This window comes from Salvia splendens, chromosome 1 (genome assembly GCF_004379255.2).
Source record: "Salvia splendens isolate huo1 chromosome 1, SspV2, whole genome shotgun sequence".
NCBI lineage: Eukaryota > Viridiplantae > Streptophyta > Magnoliopsida > Lamiales > Lamiaceae > Salvia > Salvia splendens.
Window position 1 is genome coordinate 6,235,560 of NC_056032.1, and position 16,251 is coordinate 6,251,810.

General features: G+C 36.7%; 2 protein-coding genes across 3 annotated transcripts; both read right to left on the bottom strand.

Moving 5' to 3' along the window:
* Positions 1 to 3,760: 3,760 nt before the first annotated feature.
* On the bottom strand, positions 3,761 to 9,515 carry LOC121794871 (WD repeat-containing protein DWA2-like). Its single transcript, XM_042193251.1, has 14 exons — positions 9,437 to 9,515; positions 9,271 to 9,354; positions 9,042 to 9,174; positions 8,224 to 8,335; positions 7,989 to 8,088; positions 7,052 to 7,179; positions 6,711 to 6,780; positions 5,627 to 5,715; positions 5,347 to 5,392; positions 5,005 to 5,078; positions 4,843 to 4,913; positions 4,703 to 4,761; positions 4,193 to 4,247; positions 3,761 to 4,096 (listed from the first exon to the last, which is right to left on the bottom strand). Exons 1-13 carry the CDS (start codon positions 9,479 to 9,481, stop codon positions 4,209 to 4,211), a joined length of 1,050 nt encoding a protein of 349 aa, XP_042049185.1. The 5' UTR covers positions 9,482 to 9,515; the 3' UTR covers positions 3,761 to 4,096; positions 4,193 to 4,208.
* A 796-nt stretch (positions 9,516 to 10,311) lies between these two features.
* Positions 10,312 to 15,846, bottom strand: LOC121810336 (O-fucosyltransferase 16-like). Of its 2 annotated transcripts, none has more exons than XM_042211130.1 (10): positions 15,286 to 15,846; positions 15,152 to 15,202; positions 14,968 to 15,058; positions 14,743 to 14,819; positions 13,883 to 13,971; positions 13,623 to 13,806; positions 12,756 to 12,937; positions 12,371 to 12,473; positions 11,456 to 11,787; positions 10,312 to 11,373 (listed from the first exon to the last, which is right to left on the bottom strand). In XM_042211130.1, exons 1-10 carry the CDS (start codon positions 15,454 to 15,456, stop codon positions 10,932 to 10,934), a joined length of 1,722 nt encoding a protein of 573 aa, XP_042067064.1. In that variant the 5' UTR covers positions 15,457 to 15,846; the 3' UTR covers positions 10,312 to 10,931. The 2 variants fall into 2 exon arrangements, with proteins under 2 accessions (XP_042067064.1, XP_042067068.1); XM_042211134.1 differs by having other exon boundaries at positions 14,968 to 15,053; positions 15,286 to 15,421.
* Positions 15,847 to 16,251: the final 405 nt, after the last annotated feature.

The following is a 16,251-nucleotide window of genomic DNA, read 5'->3' on the forward strand; positions in this document are numbered from 1 at the left end:
ATTTTGATGTTTCGGAATTTTAAAATCCGGTAGTAAAATATAGTAATGAATTTCACATTTTTTTTCAAATTTCTCATAAAGTCTAATATGGGTAAAATTGTAATCCATCTATTTTGACATCCAAAAAGATCTCGTGATTGTTTGTGAATTTTATCTTTTTTCTCATTACAATTAACAAAGCAATATGACTCAATTGTGTCATCAATTTGCTCCCTGACCCATTTCGCAAGCACGATACAATTTTCAAGTCATTCATAACATTTTTCTACTTCAGTGTTTTCTTATAAATAAAAATCTATAAAAATATAATATGATAAGATGAATCAATATTATGACACGTTATAATCAGTATATAGTACAAACTCAATTAATACAATGATGATTATGCCTCTTAAACAATATTCGATGGCTAAATTTCATTGTGCGAATTTCAAGTCATTATGAGATCATTTTCCGATTTCAGCGTTTTGGCATATATAGTACTATATGTTTTATACAAATTTGATATGTACAGATTGGGCATGTTGACTATACAGATTCTTTATAATTGTTATACTATTTTCGTTGATAAGTATAATACTTATATGGAAATCCAATGTAAGAAAACACATAGGCATATACTAATATATGGAGTAAGTTGTTGCGTTTACATCACTTGGCATTTCCATCACTTTCGCAAATAAGAGCATCCACAACCGTGCTCTTACCAGCGGCACGGTTGTGGGCCCGGGCGGTACTATTCATGTCTGCTCTCTGGCAAGAGCACAACACCCACAACTGTGCTCTTCCGCAAGGACGAGCACAATTAATATAAAATTCAATTACACAAAAACATTTTCATAATACTAAAATTCATTAAAAAAACCACAATAAAAATAACAAATTACAAATAAAATAAAAAGACATAATTAAAATCCTAAAAATTAAAAATTACATAATTAAAATACTAAAAATTAAAAATTACGTAATTAAACTCCTAAAAATTAAAAATTACATAATTATTGGCTAATATAACCCGAGGAAGACTACGCATCCGGCGGCACCAACCCCAATTGTTTTTGGAGACCCAATATCATGGACTCGTGCGTTTGAAGTTGCGTGGGGGTCATAGTTGACCTATCGGCCATATTGAGTTGGGCCAAAAGGGCCCACAACGAGTTGTTCGGGGGTGGAGGTGGAACATAGGGTGCGGGTTCGGGAGCAGGGGCAGATGGAGTCGCGGCGCGACGTCGTTCGGCCGCCGCCTTCTTCCTACCTTGCGGTCGGCGTCGGGAACCGCTTGGTTGGGCATCGGGGCTACCCAAGTTAGCTTCGGCGAGTTGGCTAGCCACTTCTTCGCCGGCGTCGGATAGAGATGCCGACCGTGAGCGTTTGGAGGAGCCGCTAGAGGAGGATGTTATGCCTCCCTTATACTTCGGGTGCGTCCGCGTCTCCTGCCAAACGTTAAGATATTTGAACGACTTACCGTTCATGGATTGGTAGGTGCTCAGCGAGGCGGTGATGATGTCGACCTCGCTTCGGCCGCTCCCGGCATTCCGGGACTCCTGGATGAAATAGCCGTTGAACTTGTCAATTTCTTCGTTGGCTCGGCCGATGCAGTTGCGCACCATACTCTCGTTGCGCTCGATCGTTCCCGGCGGCCGGTGTGCATTGTACCGGCTAGAGACGCGCCACCAAAAGTGATCGCCGGATTGGTTCGTTCCAACCACCGCATCTTCGGAGATTTCCAAGTACGCCTTGAACAATCTTTCCATCTCCGCCGGTGAGTACGGTGTGCGGACACCGGCGCGAGATGGAGGATTCGGCATTTGGGAAGGGGCGCGAGGCCTAGGCTCCGGTGTCCACCCGTAGCGCCCATCGGAGGCACCTTGATCGTCGATTGGGTATGGCCGGTAGCCACTCGGAACGCCCGAATCTTGGGTGAGAGGAGGGGCCGAATATTCCGTTTCCGGACTATGAAACGGTTGCGAACCGAACCATTCGGGGTTCCAACCGTGAGAGCCGCTTGGGTTGTCGTCGTTACCGGACATAGTGGTGTTGTAGGGTGTGAGAGGAAGATGAAAATGGATATGAGAGATTGATGATGAGAATTGTGTAGTGAAAGTGTGAATTTTTGGAGTGACATTGGGGGTATTTATAGATGAAAGTGTGTATTTTTGGGGTCAAAAAAATAAAAAAAAATTAAAAAGTGGGGAAAAAACGGTTATAAACGGATATAATTTTTTGGGGAAGTGAAAAAAAAAAATTTTTATTTTTATCGATTTTTTAATAAAAATCCGATTTTTTAAAAAATAAAAATAAAAAAATGTTTGAAACCAACGGCTATGCCGTTGGCGAATCGGAGACCGCCACGTGTGCGTCCGCTGGCACGGACGTGCTCGATACATCGAGCAGCGCCGTGCCAGCGGCGCGGTTGCAGCGGTGGCGGTCCTTCGCCTTGCCGCTGGCACGGACGGCGGTGGCGCCAACCGCCACCGCTGCGGATGCTCTAAGCAAACCAGTAAAAATCATAGTCAGTTATGCCTTGCATACTTTAGTTGATAAAAATTGATAGAGTTGGATTTACAAAAAATGTCTGACTCTGCGAATATTTATTGTTTTTACTTACAATAGAATTAGGTTTGTAATTGAGTACTAGAGACTCGATTATCCTTAGCGAAGCTTTGGGGATTGTTCATTTACTTTGGATATGAAATAACTTTAAATAGTTGGTTTCACTTCTTGAGGTGTGTGTTTATATTAGCAAATGATAGTCACTGGAACCATCAATGCATGTCTTGGTCTTGAACAAAAAAAGTTTATAGATTTCGTGAGTGGCATAGAGACCATTGCTCGTGAATTTCAAGAAAATAATTAATAGACGTGATTTAGGTAAGAGTGTAGTATAACTAGTATAACTATTAGTACTATTTTTTGGCAAATAGGATTTGTTTGAATGTTTAAACACAAAATAGAATGCGATGGCATGTACATTCGAAGACATCAAATATAATAAAATTAGAATAAATGTATATCTGTATAGTCATAATGTGCCTAGCCATAAAAGAATATTTCAAATGTATCAATGAAATAATAGATTAATTATCACATTTAATGTTCAAATATTTTTACAATATTACGATTTCTTACTTATTTTAGAGAAATTGTGATATTAGGTTTAAATTTAACTGACATTTTAATCAATATTAAAATCTGAAAATAATTAAAAAAAGTTAAACATAAAACTATGAAATAATATGCATATACATGAGGAAAAAAAAATTAAAGTAAAATTATGTTTCACCATCGTAATAATTGTGCTCTACTTTTTGTTTGTGGGTCAGAAGAAACATTAGAATAAGATTTTGCTATGTGGATAGATGATGGATCTCTTGATTTACGAAGATGTTGAATATAAGTAGGGATTGCGATCCACGTGTCAGTAGCAGGGAATGTGAGGAGTCAGCAAAATATACTTGGATAAGGAGAGAGAATCTATGTGACGAGGCGCTCTTGGCTAAAAAGAGTTCCAGGTGGACCTTCACTACCACAAGATTTTTGTGCCGTTGAACTAGGAAACCAAATAACTGACTGTATACAAGGATAAGTTTAATGTCACTTTACTTCCAAATCATAACTTATCCATTTAGAATCTAGTACCAACTATTTTTCATAGATTCTGCCTCTCTCTTTCCATGACCATCAGATTCCAAATAACCCACAAAAGCATTGAATTTCATGATCCATCTAAAAAACTTCTCTCACACCAAACAAAAACAAATACAAATACGCTTAGACCATAGATTGAATGCATAGAACATGAGGTTTAATAACAGCCATTCCAACTTGCATAAGAAAGCGAATAGCCCGTTACTGCGCAACATATATGCTGGTAAATGATGAATCAGACAACAAGTGATTTTTGGAATGGAAATCCATCTTACAAGCTGGACGGATATGGTCCAAGTTGTTGAATGGGAGGATCGTAAATTTACCACAGACGAAAATGATCAATTCTAAAATATGCAATATAGTCTTGAATTTGAATTGCAGCATAGCTTCATAAAACGCCATAGGTATGTATTGACAAGAATGGGTTCTAAGTCTCCATCAGCAACTAAGATCAAGAGAGAAAAATAACATGTACTATATTATTAACCATAATAAAGGGCAATAGCAAGGAGAAACAGTAGAGTTTACGAAAAGCACTTACTACATCGATCAGTTATTCATCTAGTTAGGTGATGTTTTATTGATTCCACAACCACCTGCACAAAGAGAATGAAGTATTAAACCTCAAGCAAAAAAACAAGATCCTGAAGAATGTAAAGGCAATTGACACCTGGTGAATCTAGCTTGTATTTCAATCCTTGAAAACAAATCAATCATAATTATTTGGATGAATTTATAATACTAACATATTAATAACCCTTTCAAAAACACATTTAGCAAAACTTTTGGTATGGTCTTCAATAATACTATTGTTGTGTTTAAAAGTGTCAAGTCATCAGAAATAGTTGGCTCCGAAGTACCTATGCAAACTCAAAGCTCAAATGCAAGCTTATGATTACAAATTTTTATGTCACAACTCACAAAGTTTTATGTCATATCAAGATAGTTTTAGCAACCCCGAATCCAGAATTTCTAATTTAGAGTGGTCAATGAACATGATGGAGAATGTAAAACCCATGGCCTAGCCATGACATAGAAGATGAGCACTTACCCTTCCATCGTAAGATAATGAAGCAAATATCCATGGTTCCCGAGAACTCCAAGCAAGACCTGAATGGTGTAACGCAGTTAAATTAATTTCAGAATCTAGCTGAAATAGTGCTGAAGAGCATCAGAGGTCGCATCTATTACCATAAACACTGTCCTCATAGTCGTTGTACGAATTCAGTAACGGCTCAGTCCGATTTTGTGATGTCAATGAACTAGAAAAAGGAGGAACTAATATAATCAATATGCAACACTAATTGCAGTCGAAGAATTATAAATTTATAGCAACTAAAGTGAACTGCAGACCTATCTTGTACTGAGTGATCATGGATTGAAGGAGAGGCTAGCCATAAATTGACAGCTGAGTCAGTTCCAGCACTCTACAAAAGCTTGTGCATGATCAGAAAAACTTCTTTGACTACAAACATTCTGACTTGTACCCAACATTATGTATTTAAAAGTATCATGCTAAGACAAATTGAGATGTACTAATAGTAATAATGTGTCAAGTTTCATTCCAGTTGTTACTCCAGCCATTCATTTTTTTTCCTTCTCTTTTTGAGTTAGAATTCTGTTTTTAGGATAAAACAAGTTAAGAGCACAGAGGTCAAGCACAAGGAGAGGAGATGCAGGTAGCGAGAGAAGTACCAGAATCAGGTCCTCATACGTGGGATTACATTTAACAGTCCATGTCCTATCAACATAAACAAACTTACTTTCATCAGATAATTCAATTGGTATAGTATAACCAACGCATTAGCCCAAAATTAACAACTATACTGATATGCAAGACAAAGAACATCTTAAAGGAAGTGCTGGAAAATCGAAAATAAAACAGAGGCAGGCAAAAAGAATGCACAATAATAGATTTGGTACACATTCAGGAATAGACAAGGATTAGCCTCAAGTATGCTGTTAGAAACATTACCAGTGTGAATGCCCAGGAAGATCAGCAACCGGAGATTTCAGCTTTCTAAGGTCCCATATATGAATTCCTGAGTCATCTTCAGCAGTTACCTGAGAAGTGTCGACGAGCAATCATAAGCCCATATTATTATTAAAAGAGTAGGTATATTCGTAGTAGAATAGGATCCTAAGAGCCACTCCAAACACATATAATAGTATACACTATCCAGGGTTGCAGGAAACTTTTCTGTGTTTGTCACTGCAACTGCTGTTATTGGAAAATTCCACATCAAGTGTAAAATGTGATCTTTAAATTGATGTTCAAAAGCCCTATTGGACATCCATGGACTTATGTTCTTAGAGGTTGGTAATAATTCAGTTTGTTATACAACTGACAATGCTACATCAAAGCCTTATTATCCATGGCTTATGTTCTTGTACCAAAGCACTGGAGCAAGAGACTTAATGAACAACTATATGACATTGACTTTCATCCAACCCAAAATAGAGTGCCTAGGTATATATTTATGCAGTAGATAGCATTTCAAGTAAGAGCTCATAACCATTGTGTCACTAAATTTTTTTACACAGATTTTAATTGCATGGCTTGTCCTGAATCTAGTTTAGCTCATTCCAACAGACCTCTCTAACCAACTTCTACAAGTAGGCAGTAAGTCCCTGTTGTTTCTTGATCATTGATCATACCTGTATCACCCTTCTCAAAAGTTTCACAGAGCACTATAAGTCTATAAAAATAAGAAGATATAAAAGTATGTGAGCAGATCATTTCAAGACATTTTTACTGCTGAACTACGCTCTCGCTCTCTACATACACAACTTCATTGCCAGGTGCATGCTTATATTTGTGAGCATGACAAAAAGTACGCCTGGTTCAGCAGTTGTATATTGGGCAATTCAAATAAAATCACTTGATGGAAGCATCATCGTTCATCAAGGAGTAGCACTTATTTTCAATTAAAAGAAGGAAGGACTGGTATAATGAATAGGATTAAACTTTTTGACAAGAAAATTTGAAAAATCACATTAACAGACAAATAGTGAACATCAAGAAAGTAAATTAACAAGGAAGTCTGCAGCATACTTACAAGCATGTACCTCTTTTTCATGTCATAGTCAACATTACGTACATGCGCACGGTCAATTGAATCAGTTTTCCTGCAAGCATAGAAAATATTTTCTGTTTGTCATGTCTAGCAATATGCATTCATTTAAAAGACCTGAAGCATCAGCACCAACTTTTGGTATGTTGAAGGGAAAGAACATTTATTAAACTGCAAATTTATTAAATATCAGACCAAATTTTGAAGGATGTGGTGGCCAAAGTCAATCACAAAAGATTTAAAAGAATTGATGGTAAGCATTAAGATAAAGCATATTTTATGTAGTTTATTAAATTACAGTACGTAAACACTTGATATAAACTTACTTCATTGTCCTTAAATCCCAAAGTTGGACAGATGAATCACATGTTAAAGAAACCATCTGAAAGTCATGAGGATCCCATGCTCCGCCTGTTAAGTAGTGACGCATGCCTGCTGATTCTTGTGATTGCACCTAGATTACAAACAAGATCTGAATAAGAATTAGCTAAAGAACTAATTCATATAACAATAAAAAGAGTGGAAAAGAAAAGGATATGCTAAAGAAGTTGGAAGCTGTAAAGCAATTGCACATGTTGAACATAAGATACAAAGTGGAATGACTAAATTAGTAGAAAGCCAGAAAACCTGTTATATAATGCCCATTTGAACTATATATTGACAGTGGAAAAAGAATAACAAAAACTAGATCATGCCATCATGGAGCTCCAATCTACTCATACATGATTGGAATAGTATAAAAGATGAGAGAACATTACTAAGCACAATAAAATAGAAAAACATACTGAAATTAAAACATTTCAAGTTGATGAAACAATTATACTGTAGCATCCAATACTCAAGTAGTTTCACATCAGACTCTGCAGCAGGGTTTATTTCCTATCTATATCCATATCAACATTCAAACTGAGTCAAATTAAGTATGATGCATGAAGTCAAACCGTTTTTTAGGACAGTTAAGTGAGAAGATAACTGAAATAAACAAGTAGTATAATAATTATACAGTGTGTCAATCTACACTCAAATTCAAACAAAGCTGAACAAGCATGACGCATGAAGTTAAATATATTTTGGAATAAAGAGATATAGGTAGCTAAAATGGAGAAGTGTGATATGCAAGGCCAGTTTTTTAATTAGATTTTTTCCATTCATTAGAGTACAACTACATATGCTAAGCTTTATAATCCATCGAACGATGAAGTAGTGCTAATATTACATTCATATTTCTGAACCAACAAAATGGTATCTGCACGTGAACTATACCTGAGCAGTCTTCTTTGAAGTATCCAAGCTCCAAAGAAAGAGATTATGCTCATCAATACTGACCAGCTTGTCATGTCTTCCTGTAGGCCACCACAGTACACTACATATGCAGTATCATTAGCATATAAGCATATTACTATTGCTTACAATTCTTTATATAGTTGCACTTTACTTGCGAAGTGAAAATTAATTTCATTCGTGCTTAGCTCAAACCCATAATTTATAACAAGCTCACCATCTAAGCTTGGAAGTGTGCCCATCCAGAGAAGCGATACTCTCCAGTTGAGGAGAGCTCAGTTGACCATACAACTCAGGAATTTGCCATACTGCTGCCCCATATGTTTCCCCTTAAGAACAGCATAACAAAGGAAAATATATTACACTTCAGTAGCATAAAACAAAAAAAATTGCATTATATAACCACAAAAAAAAGTCTCAGACTGAAAAAGAAAAAAGTTAAAACAGATATTCTATAATCCATTTACAACTACTAAAATATAATTACAAAATCTACTATTTGAGTATCATCCAATAGCTCAAACTACACTGGCTAAAACTTTGTGAGTAAGCCATTTTAGTCAAGCTAAAGAACGAGGGCTGCTAGTCGGATAGGAATTTATTCAATCATCAATATGTATTCTTACTTCTTTGCTAGCTTATTTACCAAATCAAAATGAAATAGATTAATCAACTGAATCGGCACAAATGCACTTAGTGATGTACTACAAGTTGTCTCATAAGTCGGGTTTTTTCTTCTTTTGTTCTAAACTAAAACTTAGATTCCGTGATTGTACTGGAATTTTTTTTTATTCCGTGTTTGGGAGAGACGCATGACCCTCATGCGTCTCCTTTTAATGAAACGCATGATCGTTATGCGTCTTTTCGCCAACAAACTAAGTCTGTTATCTCCATCCTATTAAGCCGAGCTCGAGCAACTTCCAGGACTTAGTGAGTGAAACTGGAGTTCTAAGATTCATATTTCGCCAACAAACTAAGTCTGTTATCTCCTGCTATTCTTTTCAATATAATACATTTCACATACAGCAAATTTACCAGAACAGAAGACAGTGGAGAAAATTCGCTGATCGAAAGGACAGGAAGCGAGATCCCAAATTTCATTCGGATGCGAGAACAAACCCTCGCAGATCAATTCAGTACCGCCGTCGGACAGCCTCAGTAAATGCACCTGAAAAATCAGGACCGCATTAAGATCAAGCGACGACAATAGCAACTACAACAGCTAAATTCAAGAGATCACTACTCCGCTGGAAATGAAAACGACCTCATTTTCTTCTTTGAGGCTGAGCGTGCCGGTGAGGAAGCTGGTATGATCTGTATCCGCTTTCACATCTGAAATGCATCTCGCCTGGTGCAATCAAATTCTATTCAGATTCGATTTTCATCAACTCAGAGTTTACGAGTTTAAGAAAAAATCAAACAAAATCGACCTGGTATTTGAGACCGTAGCCGATTCCGGTTGATCCACCTTGCATTTTTCCGCGATTGATTTGAAATTTTACTTCCCAAATAATATCTCAGCTTGTTGATCGGTTCTAAGACTTTGATTGTAATGATATTCGACCACGTCATAATGGGCCGAACACCAGGCCCACTATTAACTGTTATGGGCTCTAATAGGCCTAATACCAGGCTTTCCACATTTTTATTCTCCAAAGGTAAACTTTTGGTATAATAGTTGCATTTGATCAAATTCTAGTTTGTTCCGCAATTTTAAAAATCAACCAGAAAAATCATAAAATTTTTATTTATTTTTACTTATCTCATGGAAAAATATTTTTTTGAAATTGTATTTGATATATATATATATATAGCGTTTGATTGAAAATATGAACAATAGTATATTTGCACGATTCAACATGGGATAAGTGAGAATAAATCCAAGGTTCATGAATTTTATAGCTGATTTTCAAATTTGTACGATACCGAAATTTGATCCTAACTTCATGTTTTTTTGACAATTTGTCCTTTGAAATCCCATATGTCGCGCGAGATGGAAAAGATGCAACACCTATTCAGCCCAAACCAATTGTCTTACTAACCCAGAATTTGTGTCTAACTAATGGGCAAAACAAAACAAATTTTCATTAACAGAATGAAGTTTCTAACTTTTTTGAATAGGTTCTTTAGTTTGCTTCCTTTTCTATTTCCTCTATCAATCCATTTTGTTAATAAATCCTAGTAGTATTTCTTTTTAGGAGATACTCAATTGATCCTTTTCATATATTCATCAACACATCGAGTTGAAAACAACAACCAAATTTAAATTGCCAACTAAAGTCTAAAACTTGTGTGCAAACTCAAATTATCACATTTGCCAAATGAAAGTGCATATATTTCAAAAACCAATACAAGATGTAGTGAACCAACTCAGGCATTTCTATATGCAGTCACCAATATTTCATAATAAAAAAAATATACAAATTTACAATGTCTATCAATCCAAATTTAAGGAACTAGTTTCTCTTGGTAACTTAAAATCCTTGAGGTTTCCGGAACGGCTTCAAGCCAGAGGGAACAGAATTTTTAACTTCCCACGAGGCAGGCGCAAATCTATTTAGACATCTATGTAAATCATAAAAAAAGGAAGTATGCACAGGCCTCGGAACGATGGTGATCTCACTATTTGTCCAAAAATGGTTGTTTCTCAAGTTGTCCTAACTATGTTCTCCGCTATCATTCTGGATCTAATATGCCAAACCATGCAACTAGATACTGCACGATTCTCTTCAAATGATAACATTTCTTACAAGTCTTGAAGCTGTAGACTAGGAAAAGTAGCAGTTACCTGAAAAATTAGTTTTGCAGCGGCATGAACAAATATCATATCTTGCCTGAGCTCAACCATGCACTCTTTGGCAGTTCATTGCATGAACAGGAGTGGTTATAGCAACCATTAAATTCTAACTTCAAAAGCAACTGTATTCAATCTGAAAGCAAATAATCCAACTCAGGCTCCTCAGATAACAAACTGTCATCCTCCAGGCTTGTCTCATTATACACATTGTGTCCCTGCTGACTTTTAATATCCTCTTCGTCTTCAGGTTCAGACAATTCTAGATCATCGCCCACATTTGAATAATCATTTAGTAAACCCACGTCTCTTTTGCCTGGAGAAGAAACCTTACCCGGCCTTTTAACTGAAACAACATTTGTTGTATCAGGATTTTCACAGATGCAAGAAGCAGGGTTTTCATGGAATACTCCCCTGCCTGGTCTAATCTCCTTAGGCGCTCCCATAAAACCCCTCTGAAATGTACGAACACGTGTGGAAAATTCCTCCCAAGTCATATTATTTCGCCCGTCAAACAGCCTGTACAATTTTTTAGAATTGGGACGGATAGTAGGCTTGTGCCCAAAATATCTCCTGTGGTCAAGAACAAAGGTTTCATCAGAAAAATCATTGATAACTGGAACAGCAAGTGATCTGGAAACAGAAAATGGCATACCTTCGCCCTGCCAGTATTTTGGCCATGTTCCCGTTGTTATTTGTGACAAATACATTACTTTCATCACATACTATAAAATCTAGAGCAGCCATTCGAGAAGAAAACCCAGAAAAGGGTTCCAATTCTTCCTTGTTTGCTAGGGTATCTTTTGAATAGAAATTTGGGAAAAGAGCCTTTAAGGGGGCCAATGTTGTTTCCCCTCCATATACTTCTCCCGAAGCTACAAAAATATGCGTCTCTCTGTCGTATCCAAGTGCTCTTAGAAGAAGACCAACTTCCTCAGGAGTAAGAGGGCACCTTCCCTGCCTTCTCTCTCTCTCTGGATTAGGACTCTGCAAATTTAAGTAGTAAAAGATCTTAGTCATTCTTCATAATCCCTATTAAAGAGAGAGGATAATTAATTTCTTATAATATCTGCCTCTGCATGACTAAAATAAAATTTTCCTATAATATGCTACCACTATGACAGCTCAATATACAAATAAAACATAGAAAGAAGTGAACTCATACATCTTGACTACCCTTTTATTTAAGAACCAAACTATACATGCATCCACAAATTTCTCAAAAGTAAGAACATAGTAGTATGTTACAAAACTAAAGTGACACACCATGCATCACCCATCAGGCATCAACATACAATATTAAAATAAGTAAAAAAAATATTAATGAAAATGGGGAAATTCTATAGTACATGACTACATGTACATGTAGTGCTCACATGATAATAGTTTGTTCGATACTAATAAAATATTATCATGCGAGTGGCGTGTGTACTAGATGAACTCCCCCCCATAGAATTTCCAAAAAGATAAAATCCTTTTTCAAATGTTGTGTGTGTCTGTCTGCACAATTATTACATCCCTCATTCAGATTTTGAAATATTATGCCTCTCAAAGTAGCTGTGAAACTTACATGCAAAGTTTTCCACCTCCGCCTGATTTTTGCCAAATCCTTCCTCTCTTTGTCTCCTCCACCGTAATAACATCCTGAGAATGCAAGCATGTCAGGTTCAAACCTGTTGAAAACAAACACAGGCACGTCAATAATAATCCTTCATCAGGTATTAAAAAACATATCAACTGCGGCAGAAAAAAAGTTCTAGATACTCGTTATGCCAACCAACTTATTAGATGTAAGTCTTTAAATACCCAAAAGTGGGACAAAAAGATAATTCAACAGCGAAACCATGAATTTACAACATTGAAGAGCTAAAATATTTTCAAAACTGCAGACATTACAACAGAGATATGCTGGCATGAAAGATGAAACAAGATGGGATAGAACCATGAGTAGAAACCTTAGATGGAGGGCAATGTAATGCTTGCTCTTCATCCTCATTCTTCGCACCAGTTCTGCGCCCATTTCAAGGATCGGCTTGGTGAACCTCAGGGCATGATAGTTAACTCTGCATCTAAGCCTTTGCAGATCTAGGTCCAGTTTATTAGAAAGTCTATAGTCAAATTTGGTCAACTGAACAGCCTGCAACAAGAATAGTTCCATTCATTAGTTGAATTTTTTGAAATAATAGGCAAGATACATTTCAATCTTTGTAGCTGCAAATTCAACTAACAATAATTGGTAGTATGTCCAAGTGTAGCAGAACATCATACGAACCAATAAAGGGTGAGCATTAATCCACAGTTAAAGTGAAGTTTTTGGCCAATTTTTTTTGGGACAAAAACATTCAGTTAGTTACATGGACAACAGCAGAGAATCAAAGGAAGAATTTGGTGTTCAGGGCACTCGCAACGAAGATTAAGCTTTGATTCAATAAGGGCAACGAAACAGCAGTCAATACTTTTAAAAGTCCAGTAATGTCTAAAAGGTGAACAAGTTCAGGGTTCAGCATTCTCTCTCTGGCAGGAAAGTAATATGTTATGCAATTTGGATAGCTGACGGGGTTAACATAAATCTGAAACTACATCATGCAGAATAGAGGCATAATTGCTTTTGATTCTATAACTCATCATATCATGGCCATGTTACTCCAAAGATATGAAATAGACATATAACACTGAAGTGAGTCATAACACAGATCGCATATCATAGAAAAGCCTTTGCATAATTTGTTAAAAGTTAACATCGGAACCTCCATATATATGAAGACGTATATCCGAAAACAAAACAGTGCAAAAAGTAAATCTTTAGAAACTAATTAACTTACACGCTTCTTTGTCAGTACAGGTAATAACCGACTAATGTAGCAATGTTCATTGCATTTTCTGGGAACACGCATCGTATAAGGATTCCACGGCTGACCTCTTCTTTGTGGGAGTTCCTTAATGATTTTTACATCTTTTTCGAGATATGATATAAACCAAGCGACATCGAAGATCTCTGAAAAGTTGCTGTATCAGAGAGCAACATTCAGCCGGCAGGAAGAAGTAATTTTAATAAGAATTTTACAATGGGCCAATATTTCACCTAACATCCTTCCAGAAAGACTTCTGGTCCAACTTTGGGACAACAAGGGTGGCATTCAAGATCCGCGCAGCAACAAGCGCATCTGTGATCTGAACACAATAAGCAAAAGCAAATAACATAAGCAGTAAGCACCTGATTTAGCTCAAAATGCATACATAATCTCGGTGCACTTTTTTTAATGAAATTATCATGTAAATGCCCAAAAGCAATTTAAGCAAAATATAAATGACATTAAACAGACATATCATACTGTCCATTAAAGAGATAGCATACAGTCCACAGACATTCAGTATGGCTGAGAGTTTTTAAAAAATCCAAGTGTCTAGTTGAAGACAATATATGTTAACCTTTGTACAAGATATACTTATGGTTATGATACTAAAATTGAGCATTTACCACTACCTCGTGTGCAAAGGAAAAACACACTAGTACATCAAACTAATATTCAACACAAATGGGGCAATATGACATGCAAGAGGGAGATGCCACATCCGCATATATTGGGACATTAATCAGAAGAATAGTATCTTGAATTACAACTACCCAAGTATTATCTAATTCTCACCTATGATAGTTCCAAATGTTTAAAGATACGAAGTAATAAAATAGTCCTTAAAAGAGAATTCAAAGAAAGCAAATCCCAAAAAGTTCTAACTAAGTTGTACTTCTAACATGACAGATATACCCCTGATTGATCAACAACTAACGAATCCAAAGGACCAGTTCACAGCTCAAATGTTCAGAATGATTCAGCAGCCACTTACAAGGGAATGCAGCAACATATTCTTATCAGTAAATTAACAGATTATGGCAGATTTTTTTTTTATTTTTCAACATAATTTCAAAGGGAAGATTAATACCCCGGTTCTTTGCTGGTTTAGACCTCCACTGGTTGCAATAGCCAAGTAACGATTAGACCGTATTACAGCAGCAGCTTCTGTTATGCCAAATGAAACACAGATGTTCAGCCGAAAGGACTTACATACAGAATGCTGAGAGTACACAATGTTCAAAACATCAAACAAAACCCGAATGAACAAACTAACATAGGTGAAGCTTAACAAGCCGTCAACAAGTTTACATACTTGCAAATTTCGCAGTGGCATTGCTGCAGCCGTAGAAAAACTCCGCATTCTTTGTACTCCAAAGATCGACATCATGCGCTCCTCCACTGTCCTAGATCTCATCAACCAATCAATATCTCATTTAGCACAAATCATGGATCCAATCAATAAGCATTTTCAAATAAGACAAACAGAAAAACCTAACCGGAATGTGAAATATCTGCGCAGCTCCATTCCCTTCAACGTGACTAACATCCTACCAAAAGAAGAAAATTAATATGCTTTTAAACCAATTCAATATCATTTAAACATATTAACAAGGCAAGATCGTCCACGAACCTTGTATTGAAGAGGATTAGATATCCTTGTGTGGCGGATGCGATCGTTCTCGACGGGCGAAGGCGCAAGGAAAGAGATGTAAACAAAGAGGAGAAATATGGCGGCGGAAATGGCGGAGACAACAGGGAATAGCCGATTGAGGTGGTGATTACGCCGCCGGGGATAGGCCATGAATCAATGGCGGCGGGCGGCAGAAGGAAATTGTATGGTGAAATTCCTCAATGAAAGAGGGGAAAACTTGACTCGATGCAAGAGGGGGACATGAATGGTGGGAACAATCATTTTCTTGGTTTTGAGTTGGAGTTTCACGTTTGGAGCATTCTGCCATAAACGACAAGGGATTCGGATGCCCGGAATCAATTGGGAAAAGGGTCAAAAGTGGGATTTAAAATCTTGGGAATTTTACTGAAGAACAATTGGGCAAGAAGAAGAAATACTGCCACTGTAAATCATAAGAGGGGTTTTACGACAAGTGGGTGTTCGGAATTGTGAGGGAGAAAATTCCTGCTTTTTCTGGGCAAGCTTTTGATTTGGATTTGGGGATCAAGAAACCATTTTCGTGCTGCTTCTATTCTTCAAATTGCCAAAATGAAGATAAAATTAAATTAATTCAGAATTTGCAACATAAAATATATTTTGTGCTTTTTGACATTCAGTATATAGTTTTCATTCAAAAAAATAAGTAATTCATTTTTATCATTTTGATCCATACATCCAAATTAATTTACTTCTACTTAGTAAAAAATTCACCACATATTACGATTATAACAGCATCCTCATCCGTGCTCTTGCCAACGAGCACGGATGTGGACCCGACCCACTTTTACTCCCTCATCTTAGACAAGAGCACAATACTCACATTCGTGCTCTTCCCCAAGGACAAGCTCAAGGTCCCACCATTCTATTATTCAATTTAAATAAAAACATTTCCACAATATTAAAATGCATTAAAATTACCCGGAATAC